The 21462-nt window shown below is 42.8% G+C and overlaps 1 protein-coding gene and 1 long non-coding RNA gene across 2 annotated transcripts in view; one reads left to right on the top strand and one right to left on the bottom strand.

Annotated features, from left to right (window-relative positions):
• The window catches only part of LOC110473328 (uncharacterized), a 34745-nt gene extending 31164 nt beyond the window's left edge, over positions 1 to 3581 (bottom strand). Inside the window, exon 1 of the long non-coding RNA XR_002465862.3 lies at positions 3524 to 3581. This is a non-coding gene — a long non-coding RNA (uncharacterized LOC110473328). The remainder of the gene's footprint in view (positions 1 to 3523) is intronic.
• Positions 3582 to 10370: 6789 nt separating this feature from the next.
• Positions 10371 to 21462, top strand: part of BICC1 (BicC family RNA binding protein 1) — an 88991-nt gene continuing 77899 nt past the window's right edge. Inside the window, exon 1 of the mRNA XM_021548516.3 lies at positions 10371 to 10572. Within this exon, the coding sequence (XP_021404191.2) occupies positions 10371 to 10572 (202 nt within the window). The remainder of the gene's footprint in view (positions 10573 to 21462) is intronic.

Below are 21462 nucleotides of genomic sequence, written 5' to 3'. Positions count from 1 at the left end.
TGTAAACCAAAGAAAACATTTTCTCATAGCTCAGGAATCACAGTGCCACAGCAGCTCATTTCTAAGACCTAGGAATGCTGCCTGTGAAAACTCACCTGGTGTGAACACATGGAAGCTATTCAATGATTAGCTATTGTTTTATCAGCTCCATGACAGAAAAAGATGAGTTTTCACCTGAATGGAAATGACATCTAACTGACAGTGCTGACTCAAACACAGAATAAATATAAAAAAAAATACTAATAAATACTAATAAATACAGAAATAGAAAAATACTAATAAACACATAAATAGAAAAATGCTAATAAACACAGAAAAATTCTAATAAATAAATACAGAAAAAACACTAATAAACAAAACAAAACAAAAAAATAGTATTAGTAGCCAACAGGTTTTCCTAAGTGTCCTTATACAATTTTTCCCTATTAAAGTGTGAGAAAAGTATTCAAATACATGTGTCCCTAATTAATGCACCCACTTTTAAGCAAGCAACCATCTACCTTCCAAACCCTATTCCTCACTACATGTTACATTCCACTGGTCAAACTTTGTCTCTTTCAGGCTTGTGTATAACAATTCAAATACAAATTATCATCTCCTTCTCATGCCATCCTGTTGGGGACCACACTTCCCTCCTGAAGTTTCACATGCCACAGCTGGAAGTAGCACACCCTTCCAACAAGAATTAAGCAGATACATGAATTCAGTCAATTAAACCTATTGATTTTGGTGATTTTGTTTGCACACAGGAAGCCAGACTTAAGCAGCACAGTGAACAAAGCTTTTCTTTATCATCCCACACACTGTCCACAATCATCCAGCTATCTTAATATCAAGGTATGCATACACAACCAGTCAGCCTGAGCTACTCCACAGCAGTTGTGTCCATGGTTTTGTGGTATTAGCCAAACATTGATGCTGTGGCATCCCTGAGTATCTGAACCCTGCTCTCCCACACCTCCTGAGGGACAGGACATTGCAGGTGTGTCTCTTGACCACTACATTCTGCAAGGAGGTTCAGGAATTCTGTTCTCTACATCAGTGCTCAGCATCACTGCAACAGCTGTTCACCCACTGAGGGAGGATTGTTCGTTGTACAGTATTTTTTGATTTTTTCAATACACAATGATCAAGTACCTTTCATCTTCCCTTACTTTAAGTCCTATATGCCCTTTGCCACTCCAGCACTGTGCAGTTTGTTACAGAAAATGGGTTCAGGAAAGGTACAGATTAGTTAAGGGAGCATCATTTGGAACACAGCACCTGTACAGAATCCCTTGGACTGCAATATTCTCAGTTACATCCCATAACTGAGAGCCCTTTTCTCCTTGCTCTTCCATCACTCTGCTCTTCCCTAACTCCAGCAGCTCCTTCTCAGGCACCAAGGCTGTGTGGAAGAACACTGCTCTTGTCAGTTGAAATCCCTGCTGCACTTGTTTCAATTGATTTAGCTCAATGGTCTCAGCCAGTGCTTTTGTACTGAATTTAAAAAAAATATTTTAAATATCCCAAAAGAGTCAGATAAGACACACTCAGCCCATTTCAGCATAAAATGCAAAACATTCTTACAGAAAAATGTGCAAAACTCCCACAGCTATTTAAGTTAATAATTAAAAGGCCTTCCCCTAGGGTTAACCAAGTCAAGTTAGTTATTCATCTCATTTAAAGCACATGTAGTAGGACCAAAAAGGAACAGTGCTGGATGATTTTGCATTTCATCCATGCAGAGCTGTGCATTATCACCACATACAGCAGTGCAATATGCTTCCAGAAAAGCACAATCTTGCTCCATACTTTGACATTTGTGACAGCCACATACCTTGAAGCCATCCAAGCCTCTCAGACTGCTGTGGAAGACACACCTGCATACCTGAAACTGCTCTGGTGACTGCCCCAGCTCGAACAGCACAGCATTCACACAGAATGTAGGCAAGCTGTACATGTAACAGTGCATTTATTTGCACTCCATACCTGCTGTATAGACACCTTTACACCTTGCACCTACAGGGATTTGTTCCTGGTAGCCCCAGCCAGCCACTTCTCCAAACAATGCTTAAAAAAACCCAAATTTACTTTAATCCCAGTGTTGGTCCCAGTTTTGCAGGAAGACTATACCATAGGAAAAGGTAACACTCTCCCTGTATAAGTGCTACACAGAACATGATCACCTTAAGGGTGATTCTGAATAAGATCCATTCAGGACTGTGCCCACTACCTCCATCCTGTAATCCTTTTCAGAAAAAAAGAAAAAGGCTCTCAGGCAGGCAGCCCTGCTATCTTGGCACACTGGAGCATCCGCTGAAGGCAACAGCAATTATTCCAGAAAAACATCATTAAAATAAATGCTTAACTTTAGAAATAAATACTACATTACAGCATAGATATTTCAGATTATTCTAAAATGTCACAGAATCTTCTGGAATCTTAGGCTTTTCTTTACTCTTTATAACCTATTCATGCATAGGCTGGAGAGCATTCCTACATGATTCATCTTACTAATAAATGCATTTAGAGCCACTTTTTTTTTAGAGCAGTATAAACATTTGCCCAAAAAATAAACAAAGCGTAGGAGTGGGTTTTTTTTGGGGGTTTTTTTTGACAGCAACACTTTAAAAATCAGCATACTAGCATTTTGAGACTCATGTATTTATTAGGCAAATTGAAGCACATGCTTGATGGCATTACCAAAGAGCATTCAATTCATTACACTGAGATCTCTGGACCAAATCTTTATCTGTTTCATCTGCAAAGTCCTTTACTCCAACACATCTATGTGAAAACATCCAAGAGCAAAATGTATTCCTACATGTCCACTGTTCTTGGACATTTACAGTCACTGACCTGACAAAACACTATTACAGACTTGTTTTAGGAATGCCATTCAGTCCTTCCTGTCTCTGCCTCTGTGGGCTAGTAAACTTGACTTGAGCAGTTTGGTTACATTAACCTAGCTTTCCTTGCCATTACTATGATATTTTTCTTTCTTGCGAGTACTGTGAGTCATTTCCTTAAATCTTTGCTGGTTTGGCTGCAGTCTTCAGGATAGTAGGAACTGCCAATGCTCCTCTTCTACTCCTGGTTTTAATTGAGCTGTGTGCAACAACCATTTCTCTATTAGAGTAGGTTTATCTGTTTAGCTGAAACAATTACATTTTCGCCTAATGCAAACCATTGAAATTCAGTTGCCATCAGAACTTCTTCAAAGCCATATAAAGTCCAAGGTACTGAGGGTCTGAGCCCAATGTTTTATGACTATTCTGATAAAACCCCTGCAGGCGAGCAGCAAGCCTTTAGAAATGTGGCCATACCACTGTATGCTATCATGCCTTTATTTAAAAGCACAGCAAATAGAAAGAAATCTTTACAATTAATTATATGAAAACAACTAATTCATTCTAATAGCTCAAATATTCATCTGTGTATTCCTAGGCTTTGGGTAGAGGAGAACACACACAGAAAAGGAACAAGAAAAATCAACACACAAAACCTGTAGTAACAAGAAGCAGGACAGGGAAGCACCTACCTGCAACCCAGAACCAACATCCAGCCAAGGCAGGACAGGAGGCTAAGAGCCAGGGAAGCTCAAACCAGGAGCCAGAGCTCTGGGCCACGCTTAAATGGGGCTCCTGTGGCCATGGGCAGAGGGTGTGGGTGGGGCCCCAACACAGGTGAGGCTGATCAGGCAATCAAAGGCTGTTAGAGCCCTGGCCCTGGGGACAGGGGCTTCCAAGGGTTCAAGGATGAGTAGTTGTGAGGAATAAAAACAACCATGTTTCAGTGCTAAATAAATCCAGGTGCTTTTTACAGACCAGTGACTCACCAAGTGCAAACAATTTTAGAATAATGAAGCCACATATTAAAGTTGTATGAAAGAAATAAAGCAAAACAGGATTAGAGGCAATCCCATTTTTTGTTCAGTTGCTGATAGATACCCCAAAGCCAGTCTCAGCAGCTGTTAGCCTTTACTACTGAAGGAGAAGTACATTAATTACTTCAGCCATTATATACAATATGAAAGCCTTGAGTGACTGAAGGAACCTCTGCAGAGTAAAGGAGATTTTTTTCTTAGTTGAGGGACTAGTATAATAATTGAGTAAATCTTATCTATTGAGACAAAAAGAAGAACAGATTTTTTGAAATGCATCATTATTAAATGTGGCATTTTAGCTATGCAAGATGCTAAGAAGAATGTACACTACATCATACCCCAGTTAGAGGAAAGAAAAATAACCTGGTATAGGAATATCCAGGAATAAAGAAGGTTGATCTATTTGGAATCTGAATACAAAGAAACACTTTTACCTATCTGTAATTTTATTTCCATTAGTTTTGGAAGAAAGAGAGGAAAACTGATTCAGTATATATTTATTTTAAATCAAAGTATTAACTCAAATTTAAACTTACATCAGTATTTAGTTCAGATAGCCTCTTCTTCAATAAAACCACTTTTTCCTGTTTGACACTTTATGTGAGTGGAATAGAAAGAATGTAAAACACCTAAAAATCACCTGTGAAGATTACAGTGTAAATAGGCAGGTTTCAAAACAGGAATATTTTTTCTTAATTTGGGAGAGATTTTTTCTAGTGGCTTCTAAAGAAAAGAGAGAACCTTTCTTGTTCTTAATTAAGGAAAGAACATGGTTACCAAGTTCAGGATCTAGATTAGAAACCAATTTTTCCTTATTTGTAGATTAGTAAAGCAGTTCCTTTGACAGCAATGTAGGATGTTGACATCTGAGATGACAAGGAGATTGCCAGTGCAGGATTATTGCTCTCATCCTTTTTGGTTCTTTAGAGAGCCATATTCAATTCTAATTCCTTTTCTTATTCATTAATTACTCGCCTTACAAATTAGGCACTATCAATTTTCTTTTTCTAATGGGCAATATTTAAATCTCTTATTATAATGTTTTCTCATTAGATTTAGAATGTGAACTATGACTTTGTTTCTGAGAGCCAAAACAGACAGGTTTTGCTCTTGCCAGAAAGCCCCTGTGCCATTTCCAATAGTGAAAATTCCTGGACTTCTGAGCCTTGTACATTTGTTTCTAATTCTCCCACCATTTCAGAAAAGACAAGGCTCCCATAATCCATCTGTTGAAAAATCTTGCAGAGATTAAGATGTTTAAAACTGCATGTCTCTAATAAATAACAGTGTATATATAAGGCTGTACAGCACATTGAATGTTACCAAATGTTAACACCTCGTGTGTGATCAGTCAGACTTTTAAGCCGAGATCCAATGGTTTTCTGCAAGATTCACCAAGGCTGTATTTATTTCCCTGCTCATTCTCACAACCATTAATGGCTCTCTTAAAAATCCTTTGGTGAATGGGTGGGGTACCAGAAAACAGAAAAAGGTCAAATATAGTGACTGTCTATAAAAAAGGCAGGAAAGGAACCAATAAATTCTAGACTAGTCTGTTTAAATTCTTCTCCCAGAAATATTCTGGAGTAAAAAAGGTAATTGGAACAGGTAGTTGGAATAGGTAACCTAATAACAAGTGTCACACACAGCAAGTATAGCTATGACAAGAATAAATCCTATTAGACTAATGTGCTACTGTAACAAACCAGGAATGTCTGCAGCAGCAGCCATAACTCAGGACTTCAGGAGAGTTTAAATCCTATTTCCTGTTACATTCCCATAAAATACAGCAAAAGTTGTCAATGACATAAAAATGTGTAATAAGCACCCCCACACAGGACTGTTGTGACCGTTAGGATGGAAGGATGTTTCAAAATAAGCAGATATTCTATCCTGAATAGAATCTAGTCTGTGTTTCATTGGGGATGCTATGAGAAAATTGAAATTATGCTCTGAGAGGTGTAAAAACTGAAGTTCCAGAAGTATAGCATTAGTGCAAATAGATGTCAAAAAGCCAGGAACACAACCTTTAAGAAAAACCAGGATTAAATTCATCTGGGACAAGACCTGGAGACCATGCTGAGCCACAGTACTCAACACCAAAATACAACAAAGCACAATTAGCTGGATGATGGTATTTTCAGAAAAGGACCTGGGGGTTACAGCTCATCAACACAAGCCATGCAGACAAGATAAGCACTACATAAAAACGAATATTCAGGAGTACAATTTGTGAGGCAGTTGGTAAGATCATGCAATTCTGTCCAGAACAGGCCTCTCTCCAGTTTTGTGCTTGTATTTCCAGAAGGATGTGGCTTACTATGAAAGAGTTTGTTGCAGACCAACAAGAAATAAGACCTCTGAGAATGAGCTGAAAGACTTAAGAGTATCTAGCTTAATGAAGGTAACTCTTAAAGATTAATCAATGCATGATAAAAGTATTTATAAGCACCAAAGTCTGATAGAAAGAAGAAGTAATTCATTCAATGTGTCCATGGTGGACAGGACAAAAAGTAATAGCTTTAAGTTTCAGGAAGAATAGTCCAAGTTACTTATTAAAGGGAGAACATTCTTCTTGATGGTAAGTGAAGCACAGGAATTTCCTGGATAGGTCATGAAGACCTCATAATTAGAAATTGTAAAGGAATGAATAAACAAATATCTATCCAAAATGAACTCAGCATCCTTAGGAGATGAACAAGATAACATTTTTGTTATCTCTTTCAATCTTTTTCTTTTATAGTTACATAATTCTTTATCACTGAAAAGATGCTTCAGAATCTCTCTGCCTTTCGTTTAGAAAAATAATTTATCTGGGGAATTTCTAGGGGTGGAAAATTTTTGTAACGGCTGTGGAAGATGTTTTATTTATTTTCTGGTGTGTGCACAGTACTTTAGAACACAGTAGGCTACATTATATTATTCTGAGAAATTTAAGTTAATGGGACTCATGTGGGGAATATGGCATAACATCATGAAAGACAAAATATTATAGGTTCTTCCTTCTGTAAAATAGTGAATGCAATAAAGCCTTTCAAAACACTGCCAACGTTAATTTTCACCAGCAATAAACCTCTCCCAAATAACAAACCCCAACTTTAGCACTCCTTCTAGAAAAGCATTACTAGATACTATAGATGATGAAAGAATGTGTGTGCCACCTTCTCTTTCTCCACTTTGCAGCTTTCCAAACCTCACTTTTTGCACCCACCTCAGGGAACTACAGAAAAGAACACTTTGCTTCATCGTGGTGCTGTGAAGTAGAGAAATATGAGATCAAGAACAATAAAGTAATGCAAGCTCTGCAATACAGACTGTGCTGTATTAAGGGTAAGTTACACTGTCTTATTCTATGTTTCACTTTTCCCTCCCGGGCCCGGAGCAGCCCAGAGCAGACCTGAGCACATCCAGCGGTGCTCCATGCATGGTGACCCTCACTTCTCATCAAGGGCAGAGCCACACCCTTCCCAGGAGAGATCCTGCACTGCTTTCGGGCTGGAGACTTTGTGCACTCCCAAACATGTGGGACTTACTACAGCAGATCACCCAGTCCATGAAGTTCCTTTAAATTCCAGGATGTATTTCACCCCAAAGAGCATGGACTCTGCACAGAGGCTGGGTGTGACAATGAAACATTCTCCTGTTCAGTTATGCTTTCTCTGAGATTTGCAGATATTATCTGTGTGTGTGTGTGAGGTGAGGGAAAGAGAGCAGGATGAAAAAGGAAGGCAGAGAATGTAGCAAAATTGACATAGTATACCAGAATGAGAAAGATCCTGTTATTCTTTTCTTTGATCAAGCTATTGGCCTCAGAAAAAATGGCCAACGTAAATTATAGATGCCAAAGTCAACTTCAGCTGATATTCTTCCTTGCCATTTGATTTTGTATCTGCCAACTTCCACCCATTTCCCCAATTTTATCCACATGTAATAGTATGTAGACATTAAAATGTGTTTTTCTACTTAGTTCAAGTTTTCTGTGTAACAGGCATTTTATTCTTCCCCTCCAATATACTAGGAAAATAAAATGTCATTTATTCAATTGAAGTGGTAGAGTACTGAATTTAACTACCAATAATAATGCCTAATGACTGTATCCTTTTAAAAGCATTTATATGGATTTAAGTAGGAAATCAAAGAGTTTGCTTCTTATTTTTTAATCCAAATGCACATTAAGAAAGGGTTCTTTTCAGTGAATAAAAACTAAACTGCGGACAAAATTATTTTTAAGAGGTCTTTGATTGATTATATTATTTTTATGGCTGCTGAAAAAAAGATTACTTCTGGGTTCAACTAACTGATGAGAAAGAAGGTTTCTGTGGCTCTATTGCAGGAGTGGATAAAACACAAGGAGAGGGATCTCCCAGACTTCCTACACAGAGAATCTCTGACTGTAAATGTCACTAATTTATGAGTGAAAAATACCCAAATAACTGTTTAGCTCAGAGGAGCTAAGCACCTGTAGCTGTTATGGATTGTAACTGGTGCTGTCAACACTTGTGAATATTTGGATTGTGCAACTCACAGATCCTGGCATCAGAAGACACACAACTCCAGCTGGTGTTGGTCTGGGGTGAGGCAGCACACTTTGCTGAATTTCAAGTTGTTTTGATAAGGACAATGTTCACTTTCATATCTACCAGAAAAGAAAAAAAGAAAAGAAAAAAAGAAAAAAAAAAGAAAAAAAAGAAAAGAAAAAAGAAAGAAAAAAAGAGTGCTTGATGAGTGTAAACTTCTCAGCTGGGAAGGAAAAGACCTTCAGTCTTTCCTGACGCTGCCCCACACACCTACAGTAAGATCACACACAAGACAATATTAAGTGAAAGGGAGATTGCACTGTTTTTAAGACCTACAATCATATTTGGTTCTAGTGTTTTTGACTTTAGGCACTTTATTTCCTGGGGCCATGGGAAGTATCAGAGGACCTTGTGAGCAGCGTGTTGTTATCTGCAAGCTGCTGGCTGCCATCCACAGAGGCTGAGAATGTCTCACTCCATGCACGTAATGCACAACTGGAATCCTGGGTGTTGTAGAATTCATATTGTCACAGAACTAAGTGGGAAATATGTGAAGACTCAGTAAGCCCAAACTGGAACTTTGTTAAAGTGAGCGCATGTTGAGCACAGTGCAGGTCCGTGGATCTGCCTGGAGTACTAGCAAATCTCCTCACAAATGTCAGCATGGTCCTTCAGGCTGATGTTATCAGTGAGGTGAGTTCACTGTCACATCAGCTGTAATTTTTGTATTGGCATCCAGAGTGCATCCACTAACCTGGTTTGGCCACCATAAATGCATCGATGCTCCAGCTCTGGAGGAGACAGGCATCTGCAGCACTGCGGTGTAGGGTGCCTTGGGATTCCAGACCCAGTGCTGCTGGATCATCTTCTATGTAGCAGACTGGAAAATGGTAGGAAATAGTGATCAATTGAAGCAGAAAGCTTTTGCTGGAGTGTGCGGTATGTAACTTTTTTGTGTCAGAAAGGGTTTATCAGTAAAAACAAGACAGACCCAAAGTGAGTGGGGTGTCCGTGCTTCACTCTTTGTCCAGGTGATTTGGACCGTCACCCTTGGGCAGTGATGAGCCTGCCGGGCAGTGTCCAGCTGCGGGAACAGCAAAATGCCACCACTGCCACCAGACCAGTGTGGCAGCTCATGTTGCTGTTTCCTCTACCACTGCGTGCTTCGGCGCTCAAACTGCAAAGCGGTAAGAAGTGTGCCGGAGTACATCCAGCTGGGATTCTGGGTGCGGATAAACGCAGTTCTGCTGGAAGCTGAGGGATGTGTAACCCAGGCGCTCCTCCGCCACGAGGCTTCGTGCAGCGAGACGTCGGAGCGGGGAGCCGGGGCTGTCCGGGCGGGAGGGATGCGCCGGCCGCGGCAGCACAGCGACCGCCGGACACGCGGCCGGCTGGCCCCTGCCGCCCTCACCGGCGCGCCTCGGCATCGGCTCTGGGCACGGGGCGGCTCAGGACCGACACCCGCCTGTCCTGCGTGTCACCCGGCATCGCAGCGTCGCTGCAGACCCGCTCACAGGGCGGCGGTCGCCGGATGCGGCGGGACCCGGCTGGCACGGTGGACCCGGCTGGCACGGTGAACCCGGCTGGCAGAGACCCCGGCTGGCAGAGACCCCGGCCCAGCAGGCGGGGGCGGTGCCGCTGGGGGCGGTGGCATCTCCCCTCTCCTCCCCCGCCCTCCCTCCTGCGGGGCCGCGGCGCTGCCCCCTCCCGCCGGGGATATCCCCGGCCCCTCCCCGGCGGGCGGCGGCCCAATGGAGGTGGGGATGCTGTGCGGGCTGCGGGCGGGCTGGGGGCGCCGCCGAGCCGCGGACGCCGCGGGGCCGGGGCCGCGCTCACTCGGCGGGGAGCCGCGGGCAGAGGCGGGCGGCGCCGGGGCTCGGTGCGGCGGCGGCTGGGATGCGCCGGCCGGGCGGCTCTGGGGGCAGATAGCGTCCCGCGGGGAGGCGGCCGAGTGGGGCCCGCGGCGGCGGCCGCCGGGCAGCGCCATGGCGGCGCAGTGCGACCCGCTGAGCGGGTACCTGCCCCCGCCGCTCTCCGACCCGGGCTCCAACAGCGAGCGCAGCGCCGACTCGCCCGCGCCCGGCTCCGAGGAGGACTCGGCCGGGCCGCCGCGGCCCCTGCACAGCCCCGAGTGGGGCGAGGAGCGATTCCGGGTGGACAGGAAGAAACTGGAGGCCATGCTCCAAGGTGAGGGCGGGAGCGGCGGTGGCGGCGGCCGGGAGGGGCGAGAGGGGGCCCCGCTCCCCGCCGTGCCTTGTCCCGGCTCCCCCGTCCCGTCAGCCGCTTCCCCGGGCGCTGGACGCGGGCCTGTGGGGCGGTCCCTGCTCCGGGCCCGGGTGGCCGGGTGCCGCTGCGGCCGGGCCGGCCCCGGTGGGGCGGGTGGTGCCGCTGCCCAGCCCCGCCGGGCTCGTCCCGCGCCGCCGCGGCTCGGAGCGCCGCGGTCCCTCGGAGCTCCGGCCGTGAGGAGCGGCATCCCGCCCGGGCAGGCTGCGGGCTCTCGGCTTTCGAGGAACAGCCCAGCCGCTGGGGCCGGCCGTCCCGGCCGAGCAGCGGGGACGTTCCGCAGGGCTGACAGCGGCCGCCGCTGCCGTGGGACCGGCTCGGCCCTTGGCTCCGCTGTCTGGGAGGTTTTTTCTTTCCTTGAGGCTACATATTTTATCCCAGTATGTTTTGAATTATCTGCTCTCAGTGGAAGTTACGTAGGCAGCTTTTGACAAAAAGGAGTAGTAGTTGCGGGTTTTGTTGCTAAAGAGCACATGAGTGGGTTTGAGCCAGTTGAGGATGCTGCTGAGCGGGGTGATTCCCTCGGGGTGATTCCCTCGGGGTGTTCCCAGCTGTCTGGTCTGAGGAGCCTGTGAGAACCGAGGTGAGTTTCAGTGTCAAATCTCAGGGTGTGTCTGGATCAACAAGAAGAGACGGTGGTGGCTTCAAGAGGGCGCTTTTTTCCTTTGGAATTACTGTTTTGTAAACATTTAATGTTACACTAACTCGGTAACTCACGTATTTGTGTACGTTTTCAGAACAAACAGACCCTTGACAAGTGTTTTACCTGGCATGTCACGAAGAAGGCGTTTTGGTCGCTTACTGGAAGCTTTAGGTGCTCCCTACATGAGCATCCCCTGTCAGGGTACCTGCCTTGCTCCTTGCAGCAGTGGAAGGGAGGCTGTGGGAGCAAGCGGGAGAGCAGGAGCCGGTGAGTTGGGTTGGTCACTGAAGAGCTGCGGTTTGACTTGGTGACTACAATGATTGGAATTTTTTTAATTGAGATGGTCTCTCCTGGGGGTGAGTTAATCTTTAATCAGTTAATACTTTAGCGCTAGTAGAAAAATCTCATTATGTAATGCAGTAAAGAGAAAGGAATTTGGAGAAACAGAGCAGCAACAACTATTTCTAAAGTTGTGCTCATCAGAAGTGTCTGAAAACCAAAACCTCTGGGGTATTTCTGTGTAAGAAGTGGTAGAGAAGGGTCAAAAGTTTGAGTTCTGTAAGAAGATGAAGGTTGCCTTAACTTTTCCTTTAATAGCCGAATAAATTTCCATTATCTCATCCCTCACACAGTCCTTTCTTCCTTAGGTAGTAAGCATGAAGGGGTAAACAAAACTCCCAAGCAGAAAACAAATACTCTATAGGTTGTGTGAGCTAGCAGTAGCCAGCATCAAAGCATCTGATTTTTCTTTGCTCTTTATTCAAATTTTATTTCTTACCTTTGTAAGGAGAATGAAGTAGTAATAAGCATATGAAGGATAGGACATAGTGAGTAAATACAAGCAGAATACTGCCTGGTTCTTGATGTGAGGTTGCTGTATGCCCTGGTTAGAACACACACTCTAGGTGATGGTTTGAGGAGAATTGTATCAGATAGTTATCCTTGCTGTGGTGGAAAGTTTATGCTGGACTTGGAAATAAGTGGTTTTATGTGAAAATCTGAACTGTCTGGCTTACTGTTAATGAAAAACTACTTATTAGGAAACAAGAACCAAACATAGTAGTTCTTTCTGTGAGAAAACAGAACTGTTTGGTAAACATTGTCACTTTCTGTCAGTGCCCTCTCAGTTTCCTCTCTGTGCTTTACAAGTATTTGTCTCATCTCTTGACTTTCAAGAACTCAAGCACCAAGCAGTTCTTCCAGGGAAAGAGTTGTGGAGCCAGATCTGTACCTGGTACCCAGAAATTCAGTCAGCTATGCTGCTTATTACAAGCCAAACTTGATTTTCGTTATTAACTTCTCCCACCCTCCCCACCTTTTGTTTGTGTCTGTATTTGGGAGTGAAACTTTGAGTTGCCCTGTCAGGAAAGGGACAATGGGACAATGGAAAGGAAGCAGTGTGAACCATCTCCAGGAACAAACTCCAGTTAGATAATTTGTACGGTTGTGTTCCCTATGGTTTTTACTTCCAGATCCTTTACTGGAAGTTCTTAAAATATGCAGAAATTGCATAATGGAAAAGAAACATTTTTTCAGTCCAAGTCATGATGAGCAGTTTTCTTATTTCCAAAAGTTAGCCAATTTTCATGCTTTTTTTTTTTTTTTTTAATTTCAGCCTAGTGTAAATACAGCTTTTTGTTCATATTAGATGCTTAAAGGCTCCTCTTTTGCTTTTACCAGCTACTAGACAGCTTGTTTACATTTGGGAAAGCTACTTTTTAAATTATTAAAAAACTTAGAATATCTTCTAGTAATCACCAGACATTTCTTATATTATAGAAGAGTGAGAATGCATTGTCTTTAAAGCCAAGTTTGAAAGAGCATCTGTTGAAGGAACTTATCAGGAAATGTTCTCATTCTTGCTTGGGGGCGCCTTGGTGGGATTTTTTTTTTTTCTTTTTTTTTTTTTTTTGTTCATCAACATCTGTTGTTTACTGTACTAATCATGAAATGTAAGAAAAACTATCTGGGAGAAAAAAACATGCAGCAGCTCCATCTTCAGCTCAGTGCTTCTCTTTTTGCATTGCTGAGTTTTAGATGTGCTGCTGTGGTTATTTTCATCTTTCCCACAGTTTGTGGGCAGTTTCCTGAGGGCCAGGGCTGATCCCAGCAAGGCTCATGAGGGAATATCAATCTCTGCAGCTCATCAGGGCACTGGGGCACTTTCCTGTGAGATACAGACTAAGTGCAGTAAGTGCTGTAGCCAGAACTTCCTAGCTGTCTTTAAAATAGAGGAGATGCAGGTAATTTGCTACCAGTAGTATCTGAAGCAGAAATCAAATTTGACTTGAGGTGTCAAAAAATTTTGATAATTTGAGGATATTTCTGCTAGCTTTTTTTTTTTTTTTTCCTCCCACCACTTTAAAATAATTGTATCCGTATTTTCTGAAAGGTTCTGTTTGGAATATCAGAAATTGCAAAAGCTGTGGTAAACCCCTTGCAAATAGGTCCTTGTGCCCATCTTCTTTGTATGATTGTTTTATTACTTGCACATAGATGACTGGAATTGTGTCCCATAAAGAAATCTCAGTCTTTACAGTGGGGTGTAAGCTCTCTTATGCCTTGTGTCTTCATCAGTTTCTTGGTGAACAGATACTTCTAGAATAATTGTTTTCTAGGAGGCCAATATGAGTAAAACAGAGCAACTTTTCAGCAGTGACTGAAGATGGTATTTCCTAGCAGCCCAATTAATTACAGCTGCTCTGCACAAATTCTGGTTAATGCTCAGGTGACTTCTTGTTGTGGGATACTTAGTGTGTGAGTGCCTGTTTCCACAGGAGCTGAATATTATTGTAAAGAGGCAGAACAGTAAACTTAGGAAAGCTGTCCAAAAAGTATCATCTATCAGCTGATGTTGCAGCAATCAGTAGACTAGGACAAGTTGGCCATGAACATTAAAAAAGAAACCCAAACCAAAGAAAGCAACACCTTTTTTTTGCTTGTGTGGTGTGTCTCATTCTTGGTTACAAAATGTTATGCCAATGTTACATTTCAAATAATCCTTTTTCTTTGTCTTTTTCTTTAGCAGATGTAGGGGCTTTTTTATGTGGCACGTGTGGTTTAAGCACTCACAGTTAAATACTTTGTGACTTTATAATGCACTATCACACGATAGTAGTTTGCTAAAAAAACAAATCCATGCTGTTTTTAATAAGAGTCTAAATCTAGCAATGGTGTGTGGGCCCATATTATATATGGCTCTTTCATTAAAATACAAAACTCTGCTTGTTAAAATTCTGTTTTTCTCTGCTGTTTTGTATTTTTTGTGTATCATCTTTCATTTTGAGCACTCCTCAGGGTAATTTTAATTAGGGATCTAAAACTTTATGGGTAGTGTTTTTTTTTGTTCTGTGTTTTTATTGGTTTTGTTGGGACTTTTTTTCCCTTGTGAGGTGATTCAGCATTTGCATCATTTGATAAACAAACACATGAAGACAGCACAGACCTGCATGCCCAGGAAACTCTGAAGAGCACCCAGCTTGCTCTTGAGCTCACCTTACAGAGCAGCTTGTGTTGCTACCAGGTGAGCACTTGGAAAATAGCACTGGGTGTAGTGCTGGCTGTACTGGCTATGTCACAGGTCAGCTGGAGTAGGCCAGAATTAGAGGAATTGTGTGAATTCTGAAAATGATAGTGGGTCACTGGTTACTTTCCAGGCAGTAAGGACAAAAGTGCTGTCACCAATTCAGTAGGAGCACTCAGTGAAGCAGCTCATTGAGGTGCCTCTGTGCTCAGCTCTGTCTCTCCCCATCCTTCTCCCTCTGTTTTGGTGCTCTTTGCATGTCACGGGGAGCTAGAAAAAGGCTCAGATAGTCATTTTATGCTAGAACAATCCCTAATTTTCTTAGGAGGAGGTGACACAAATATTTAGGTAACTTTTTTTGCACAGTTTAATCCAAATGAAACTTACTGTAAATGAATTGTTAATTCCTTTGCCTAAAGGTCACCCTGAGACCATTGTCAGATCTTGATTGTACTTGTGCAATGCCTCTTTCTGATGCCTGGATGATAACCAGCTTTTGTTTGCTGATCCATCAGGTGAAACTTGTGCTTAAACAAGTATATTTTCCCTATTTAATGCGTAACTGCTGGAAAGTTTACTTTGGTACTTTTCATAGTCTTCTGCACTCGTTTGTTTCATCTACAGAGAATGATAAATCAATACATGTGGCAGGCAAAGCTTGGGGGAAGTGGAGTGGGGGGGAAAGAAAAGCACTTTTATTGGGATGTGCTAAAGAAGACTGAGATAGTCTAAGAAACTCAGGCTTCTGCTGAGTGCTACAAACAATGGTTTTATTAGAGGCTGGACCCTGAAGATAGGAATTTTGAGCAAGCTGGCTGCTTAACAGGCAATTGTAATGTTCCTGTGATGGTGTCTGTGCAGGGAGGGCAAGTTCTGTGTTAAATTGATTTTAGGGTGTCATGTTTAATTGGCGAAGCAGGATTTATTGATATTCCCCTGGATTTTGTTGTGTGTTTGTGATGGTGGTAAAAATCTCTACAATAAAACCTAGTGTACTGTGGTCCTTCAAATAATTAGTGTACCTTGCTTGCAGCTTAAGTTAAAAATATTCAGAGTGCTGGTGATTCTACTCTTGTTTACAGTTCCCATGTCCCTCTTGGAGCTCCAAGGGTTGTGAACTATGTCTTGTCTATGACCAGATTTGTACTGAAATATCTTCCTCTTCATTTTAGTAGGTCCTAACCACAACTGCTTTTCCTAGAGGAAGAAAATGTTGGGTTTTTCTACTGAATTGTGAGATTTCTGTTGGTGGTTTTATTATAGTTTGTTCCTTGTAATGTGTAAGCATAACCTATACAAGAACATAGTTGTGGGGAAATTGGAACCTTCCTAATAGCATTTACATTTGGTTTTTAACTTATACGTATCAGGAAAAAAGAATCCAAGTTCTTTGTCAGGTTTTCAAATCCCCAAAGTGCTGAATAGTATATTTCTACAAAAAATAAATACATGAAATGAATTTGTGTGACTTGTAGTTCTTGCGTTCCACTATTAACAATTGTAATAATACCACTTTCTCAAGTTTCAGCATTCAAGTAGTACAATGGACTATCATGGTTTGGCATGAGCTGCTGAGTTAAGTATTGCTGGCTTGCACATTCCTGTTGGTTATATTGTAATCTTTACCTCCACTGGAAAATATGTCCTATTTTGAGTACTCATTTCAGGCTCTTGGCTTTATGCCTCTCAAACAATGAAACATGCTAGTTTTCTTTAATTTCAAACCTCTGTGTCGAAGAACTAATAGCTTTTTAAAAAATATTTTTACAGTAATGACCTTTGCTGTGGAGACTCTGGTGACTTTCATGAACATTGAGCTTAAACTGGTATGATTAGACGAGTTGAAGTTCAGCTACAGAAAACACATACACCTAATAAGCTATCTGAAGGAACAAGCACTTGATTTAAGGTTTTATTCTTTAAGATGCTACCTATTAATCAATAGTAGTTTCTAAAATAATTTTGACTTAAGCAATTCAAACCATTCTTTGATCATAGCCTCAGCTCTTGTTCAATATTTGTTTTTGTTTCTTGCATCTGGCTCAGCAGTATGAGTGTATTGCATGAGACAAAGGAACTCTTCATGTTTCAGTGACTTTTATAGCTGATTTATGTAAAGATATCTGCAGTGATATCCTCTTTACTGGAAGAAATAGTTTTATGTTAAAGTTCTATTGATGTTTTGAAGGAACACTCCAGAGTGAGAGTGTTATCTCACTAGGTAATACAGTCTAAGGAATCTGAGTAATCAACGAGTTCTCTCATGTGTGAAAGCAGGTTTTGGATATTGGGTGGAAAAACTCTTGATGTCTGTGCAGAAGAAGATGGGTGTGATGGATTGAAACCAAATCCATAACAGTGAACACTAAGTGTCTGGGTAAGTCACTTGCCTGGCAGAAAAACTTCATGTAATTTTTCTGCTGCAAGCCAGATTTCCTGGAGAGGTCAATGGGCATGTAGCAGCACTGTTCTCTCCTAGCTGTTCTCCGGCTGGAGTAACAGACACCAGGACACAGAAATTGGGAAGGCACACCATAGGTGTGTGCCTGCAGGGCTGTTCAGGAGAACCTTTACTGGGAACCCACGAGTGTGGTACATCCCTGAAGCTCCTGGTGGTGATGCATGGGTAGCAGACAGCTGGAACTGCAGGGCTGCAATCTCTCTGAGGCTGGAGAGGTGTGATGGGACAGCTCTGGGGTCTGTAGGGTGCACAGAGTGGGATGCTGAGGAGGAGGTGTTGCCCTTGTGTGGGGGGGAGTGGCAGGATTGCAGGGAGCTCTGCCTTGGGGCACTCCACCAGCCATTTGGGAGTGCTGGGTGGCTTTACAGGTGCCTGCTACAGGCCATCTCATTGGGAAGAAGCAGCACATGAGGCCTTCAAACAGCTGGAGAGAGGCTCCTGTTTGCTGTTGAACCCCATGGAGGAGTTTAACCCCCCTGTTCTCTGGTGGAACAAGAGCATGGCAGCACACAAGCCATGTAGAAGGTTTCTGGAATGCTTTTGTGACAGCTTCCAGGGAGATGATCAGGGAAGTCACAGCAGGAACTGGTTTGCTGGGGTTTTGCCTTACTTGCAAGGAAAAATTAATAATGGATGTGAGGATGGAGGGCAGCCATTCAGAGGGAGCCTGGCAAGCTGAAGAAATGGCCCAAAGATTCCATGAAGTTCAGCAAAAGGGAACATGAAGTGCTGCACCAGGGGACAAGACTGTCACAGTTTGGGGCCTGACAAGCTGAGCAGTTCTGGTGAGACACGTCAGGAGTGCTGGGTCCAGCCCTGGTTTTCCCAGGCAGAGACATGAGCATGCTGGAACAAGCCCAGCAAAGGGCCACAACACTACTGAGGGACTGGAGAACTGACACAGGGAGGGAAGGCTGAGACATCTGGGATAGTTCAGCTTTAATCTTGAGAAGGTGCAGGGAACACCGTGTGCATTGTGTGTGTCAGAGCATATAAGCAGATGGAGCCAGAGGCTTCTCAGTGGTGCCTAATGACAGGACAAGCAGAAAAAAATGTCATTTTATGACTTTTCTATTTTTTCTGAAAAGGAAATAATCCATAAAATCTGGAGGCTTTCCAGTTTTAGCAGTGTTCAGTGCTGAAGTGAGGTCACTGCTGTCTTTTTTGGACAGCAAAGGAGTTAAAGAATTCTTAACTACAATTTCAATTGTTGAATGAAAATACTAAATCTGAGATTGTACTGAAGTATTAAAACATAGTGTTTATTCATGTTAGGTATTGGAGATTACTAAAAATACATTTTTAAGCAAATCCTTGATCAGACACCAGTATGAAAAATAGCAGTTTGGACCCTGAAGCATTGTCCATAGTTGCTAAAATTGTGATTGAGTAGGGGTCAATCTGCCTTCCTCAGGGCATTGAGAAACATCTGCTGGGAAAACTGGTCTGTAGAGCCCACCTTTAGCAGCCTTGGTAGGATTTGGTTGTGCTGACCTCAGGAAGATCCCTGCAGCCCCCAGGAAGGCACAATGATGGCTGGGTCAGGCAGCTGCTGCCAGGGCAGGTCTTGGCTCTCGTGCACACAAGGGGTATTGGGGCTGTGTCTGGCTGGAGGAGCACAACTGGTTGGTGAGCTGGGAAACGGATCTGCTGCTGCTTTGCTGCCTTCAGACAGCTTTTGAGATGCTAGTCCCACAAGGATGTGGCTGTGGTTATCTCTGTGAGCCTCCCACCTGCTGGAGGTTTTGCTGAGGCTCTGTCAAGGCTGGCTCTGGGATGGGATAAACTCACTGGGTGCTCAGGGGCCAGGCAGTGGGAGCTTCCCGTGTGCTGCATGGCCTGGCTGCTTCCAGGGGTGCAGCTCAGGGACACCACATCCTCCCAAACTTTGTGTTCCTGCTGCTGGTATGTGAGCAAGCTGTGAAAACAGGACCTGGGAGTGCAGCTGGGCTTGGAGCACAGTCCTGTTATCTCTACTGCTTGGATTCTGTTGTGTAAACCACAGAAGGACATGTTGCTCAATTTATCCTTCCTGGAAGTGTCTTCCTTGCACATGTGAGTGACAACAAACAGGAAGGAACTTGTTCTTTAGGTTTCTTTCCCTTCGAGGGTGAAAAGGTTTTTAAAAAATTTAAATGTATCACTTGTGGTGAGAAAGACAATAATAGATGATGCATTTAAAAGGCATGAGATTTCCAGTCATTCTGACTGCCTCCCAAATGGCCAGCTGCCAGCAGCTGTGTCTTGAATTTGGCATCTTGAGATCAACAGTTTATAAATGTTGTGGAGTAAAGCTCCTTTTTTATTGCTTAGATTTTTTTTTTTTTAATTGCCCAGGTTGGTCTGTCCTAGAAGTTTAAAGATTAAATTTTGGCCCATTCCTCTGGGGTCTGTGAGCTTCTGAAGGAGGCACACTGGTTGCTTGAGGAGGCTCTTTCCAGGCCATCCACACAATCTGCCAGCTGAAGATGCAGTTAGCCCTTGATAAGTGATAGTTTTGTATGCAGCTAAGTGTTTTAGCTGTTACCATTTCTAGAAGGGCTCAAATGCAGCCTGGTAGAAATTTTACTGGACTGGGAAGAATATTCTCTTGTTTGCTGCTTTCAGACCTTGAAAAAATTGCTTTTCTTTGCCCCATCTGATTTGACTACTGAGCCTTTTCCCAGAGGTAGGAAGCTGGTCAGTGTAGCTGGTGGCAGCCACAAGGCAGATGCATTCTCCATGCTGATGTAATTCCAGGGCTTGCCTGGTGTGTAAAGGTAGCAATAAAACTTGTGAAGAAGACTCCTTATGTATAAGATTTGATAGACGTGTATAGAGGAGCTTTTTCTCAAATATTAATGTATGAAAATAGCAGAATCCCATTTCTCTTTTGGCTTTTTGCTTGTTGGGAATATGTGTAGCTGCAAGTGAGGCATGAGCCATCCATCTTCCATTTACTAAACTTCTCTGTAGGCCAGGCCTTGGGAAGCTTTGCAAAATCTTGATTCCATTTTCCCCTAAAACTATGTGATATGAATCAGGTCTGTAAGAATGGTTTTTGAGGAAAAATAAGCAGCAATCATTGTGCTTATGTGGTTATTGTCAGGCTTGCAGTATGTAGATGCTGAGGAATGTTTATTATACTGGGATTTTATAGGTACTTGTTTTCCTCCATCTCATAGAAAAGTTTTTCTGGTTGTTTGGTTTGTTTGTTTTCCTGTGTACCTGCCCAGTATGTTAAGAAGCTATGGGTTGATAATTCTTTTATCTCTTTCAGTCTTCTCTACAGCTTTTTAACTTGCAAAAATAGCTTCTATTCGTAGGAGTTATAATGGCACAGGAGTTTGATTTGCCTGCTGAGATATTACAGAGGTTTTGAAAGCAAAAATCTGTAAATAAGAGTGCCAAGGAAAGAAAAAACAAAGCCTCATCTCAGATCATTCAAGTGAAATATAACTGCAAGTTCAAATATGTACTTAAAAAGATTGAGCTATGTGTTTTCTCACTTACTTGGCACGAAGTCTGTGTAAAAGCTTGAATGATTGTCCATACAAGTGATGAGATGACAAGCAGAAGAAACCAAACATACCTTTCTGCTGCTTGTGGAACAGCTCAGCTCATGGGCTTCATCTATTTAAACTTGGTTCTTGGAAAGGAACTGTGCTAGATTTCCTTGCAATGTTTTTATAATCAAGCTGAGCTAAATGGTCTCCAGTACAACATGTCTGAAAATTAATATTAAACCAAGTAAATCTGGTCTGAAAGAAGCAATATTGAAAGATAACTGGAGAGAGAAGCTGGTAACACCAATGATTTATCCTGTTGTTTTGAAGTGCTGCTTTTGTTTTCTAGAACATGTACTTGTGTCTGTGCTCTTCTTAGCTCCCACATCACAGAGTGGGTCAGGAAAGGAGCACAGGGGGACACTGGCCCTGCCTCCCTGTTCATCCTGGAGCACATGGCACAGAGGTGTGTCCAGCTGGGTCTGGAGCATCTCCAGGGAGGGAGGCTGCAGTGCTCAGTCACTGCAGAGTAAGGAAGTTCTTCCTCACGTGAGATGGAGCTTCCTGAGCATTAGCTTCTGCCATTGTCTCTTGCTCTGCCTTGCTATATAAACCTTTACATTTTTTGTTTTATAGTCTAAGGTTTCATGGTGAGGTTGCCACATATTCCAAAGTTTTAACT

Source organism: Lonchura striata, chromosome 7 (assembly GCF_046129695.1).
Source record: "Lonchura striata isolate bLonStr1 chromosome 7, bLonStr1.mat, whole genome shotgun sequence".
Classification (NCBI taxonomy): domain Eukaryota; kingdom Metazoa; phylum Chordata; class Aves; order Passeriformes; family Estrildidae; genus Lonchura; species Lonchura striata.
The sequence above is the reverse complement of the archived record's forward strand: the minus strand, read 5'-3'. Positions and strand labels throughout refer to the sequence as shown.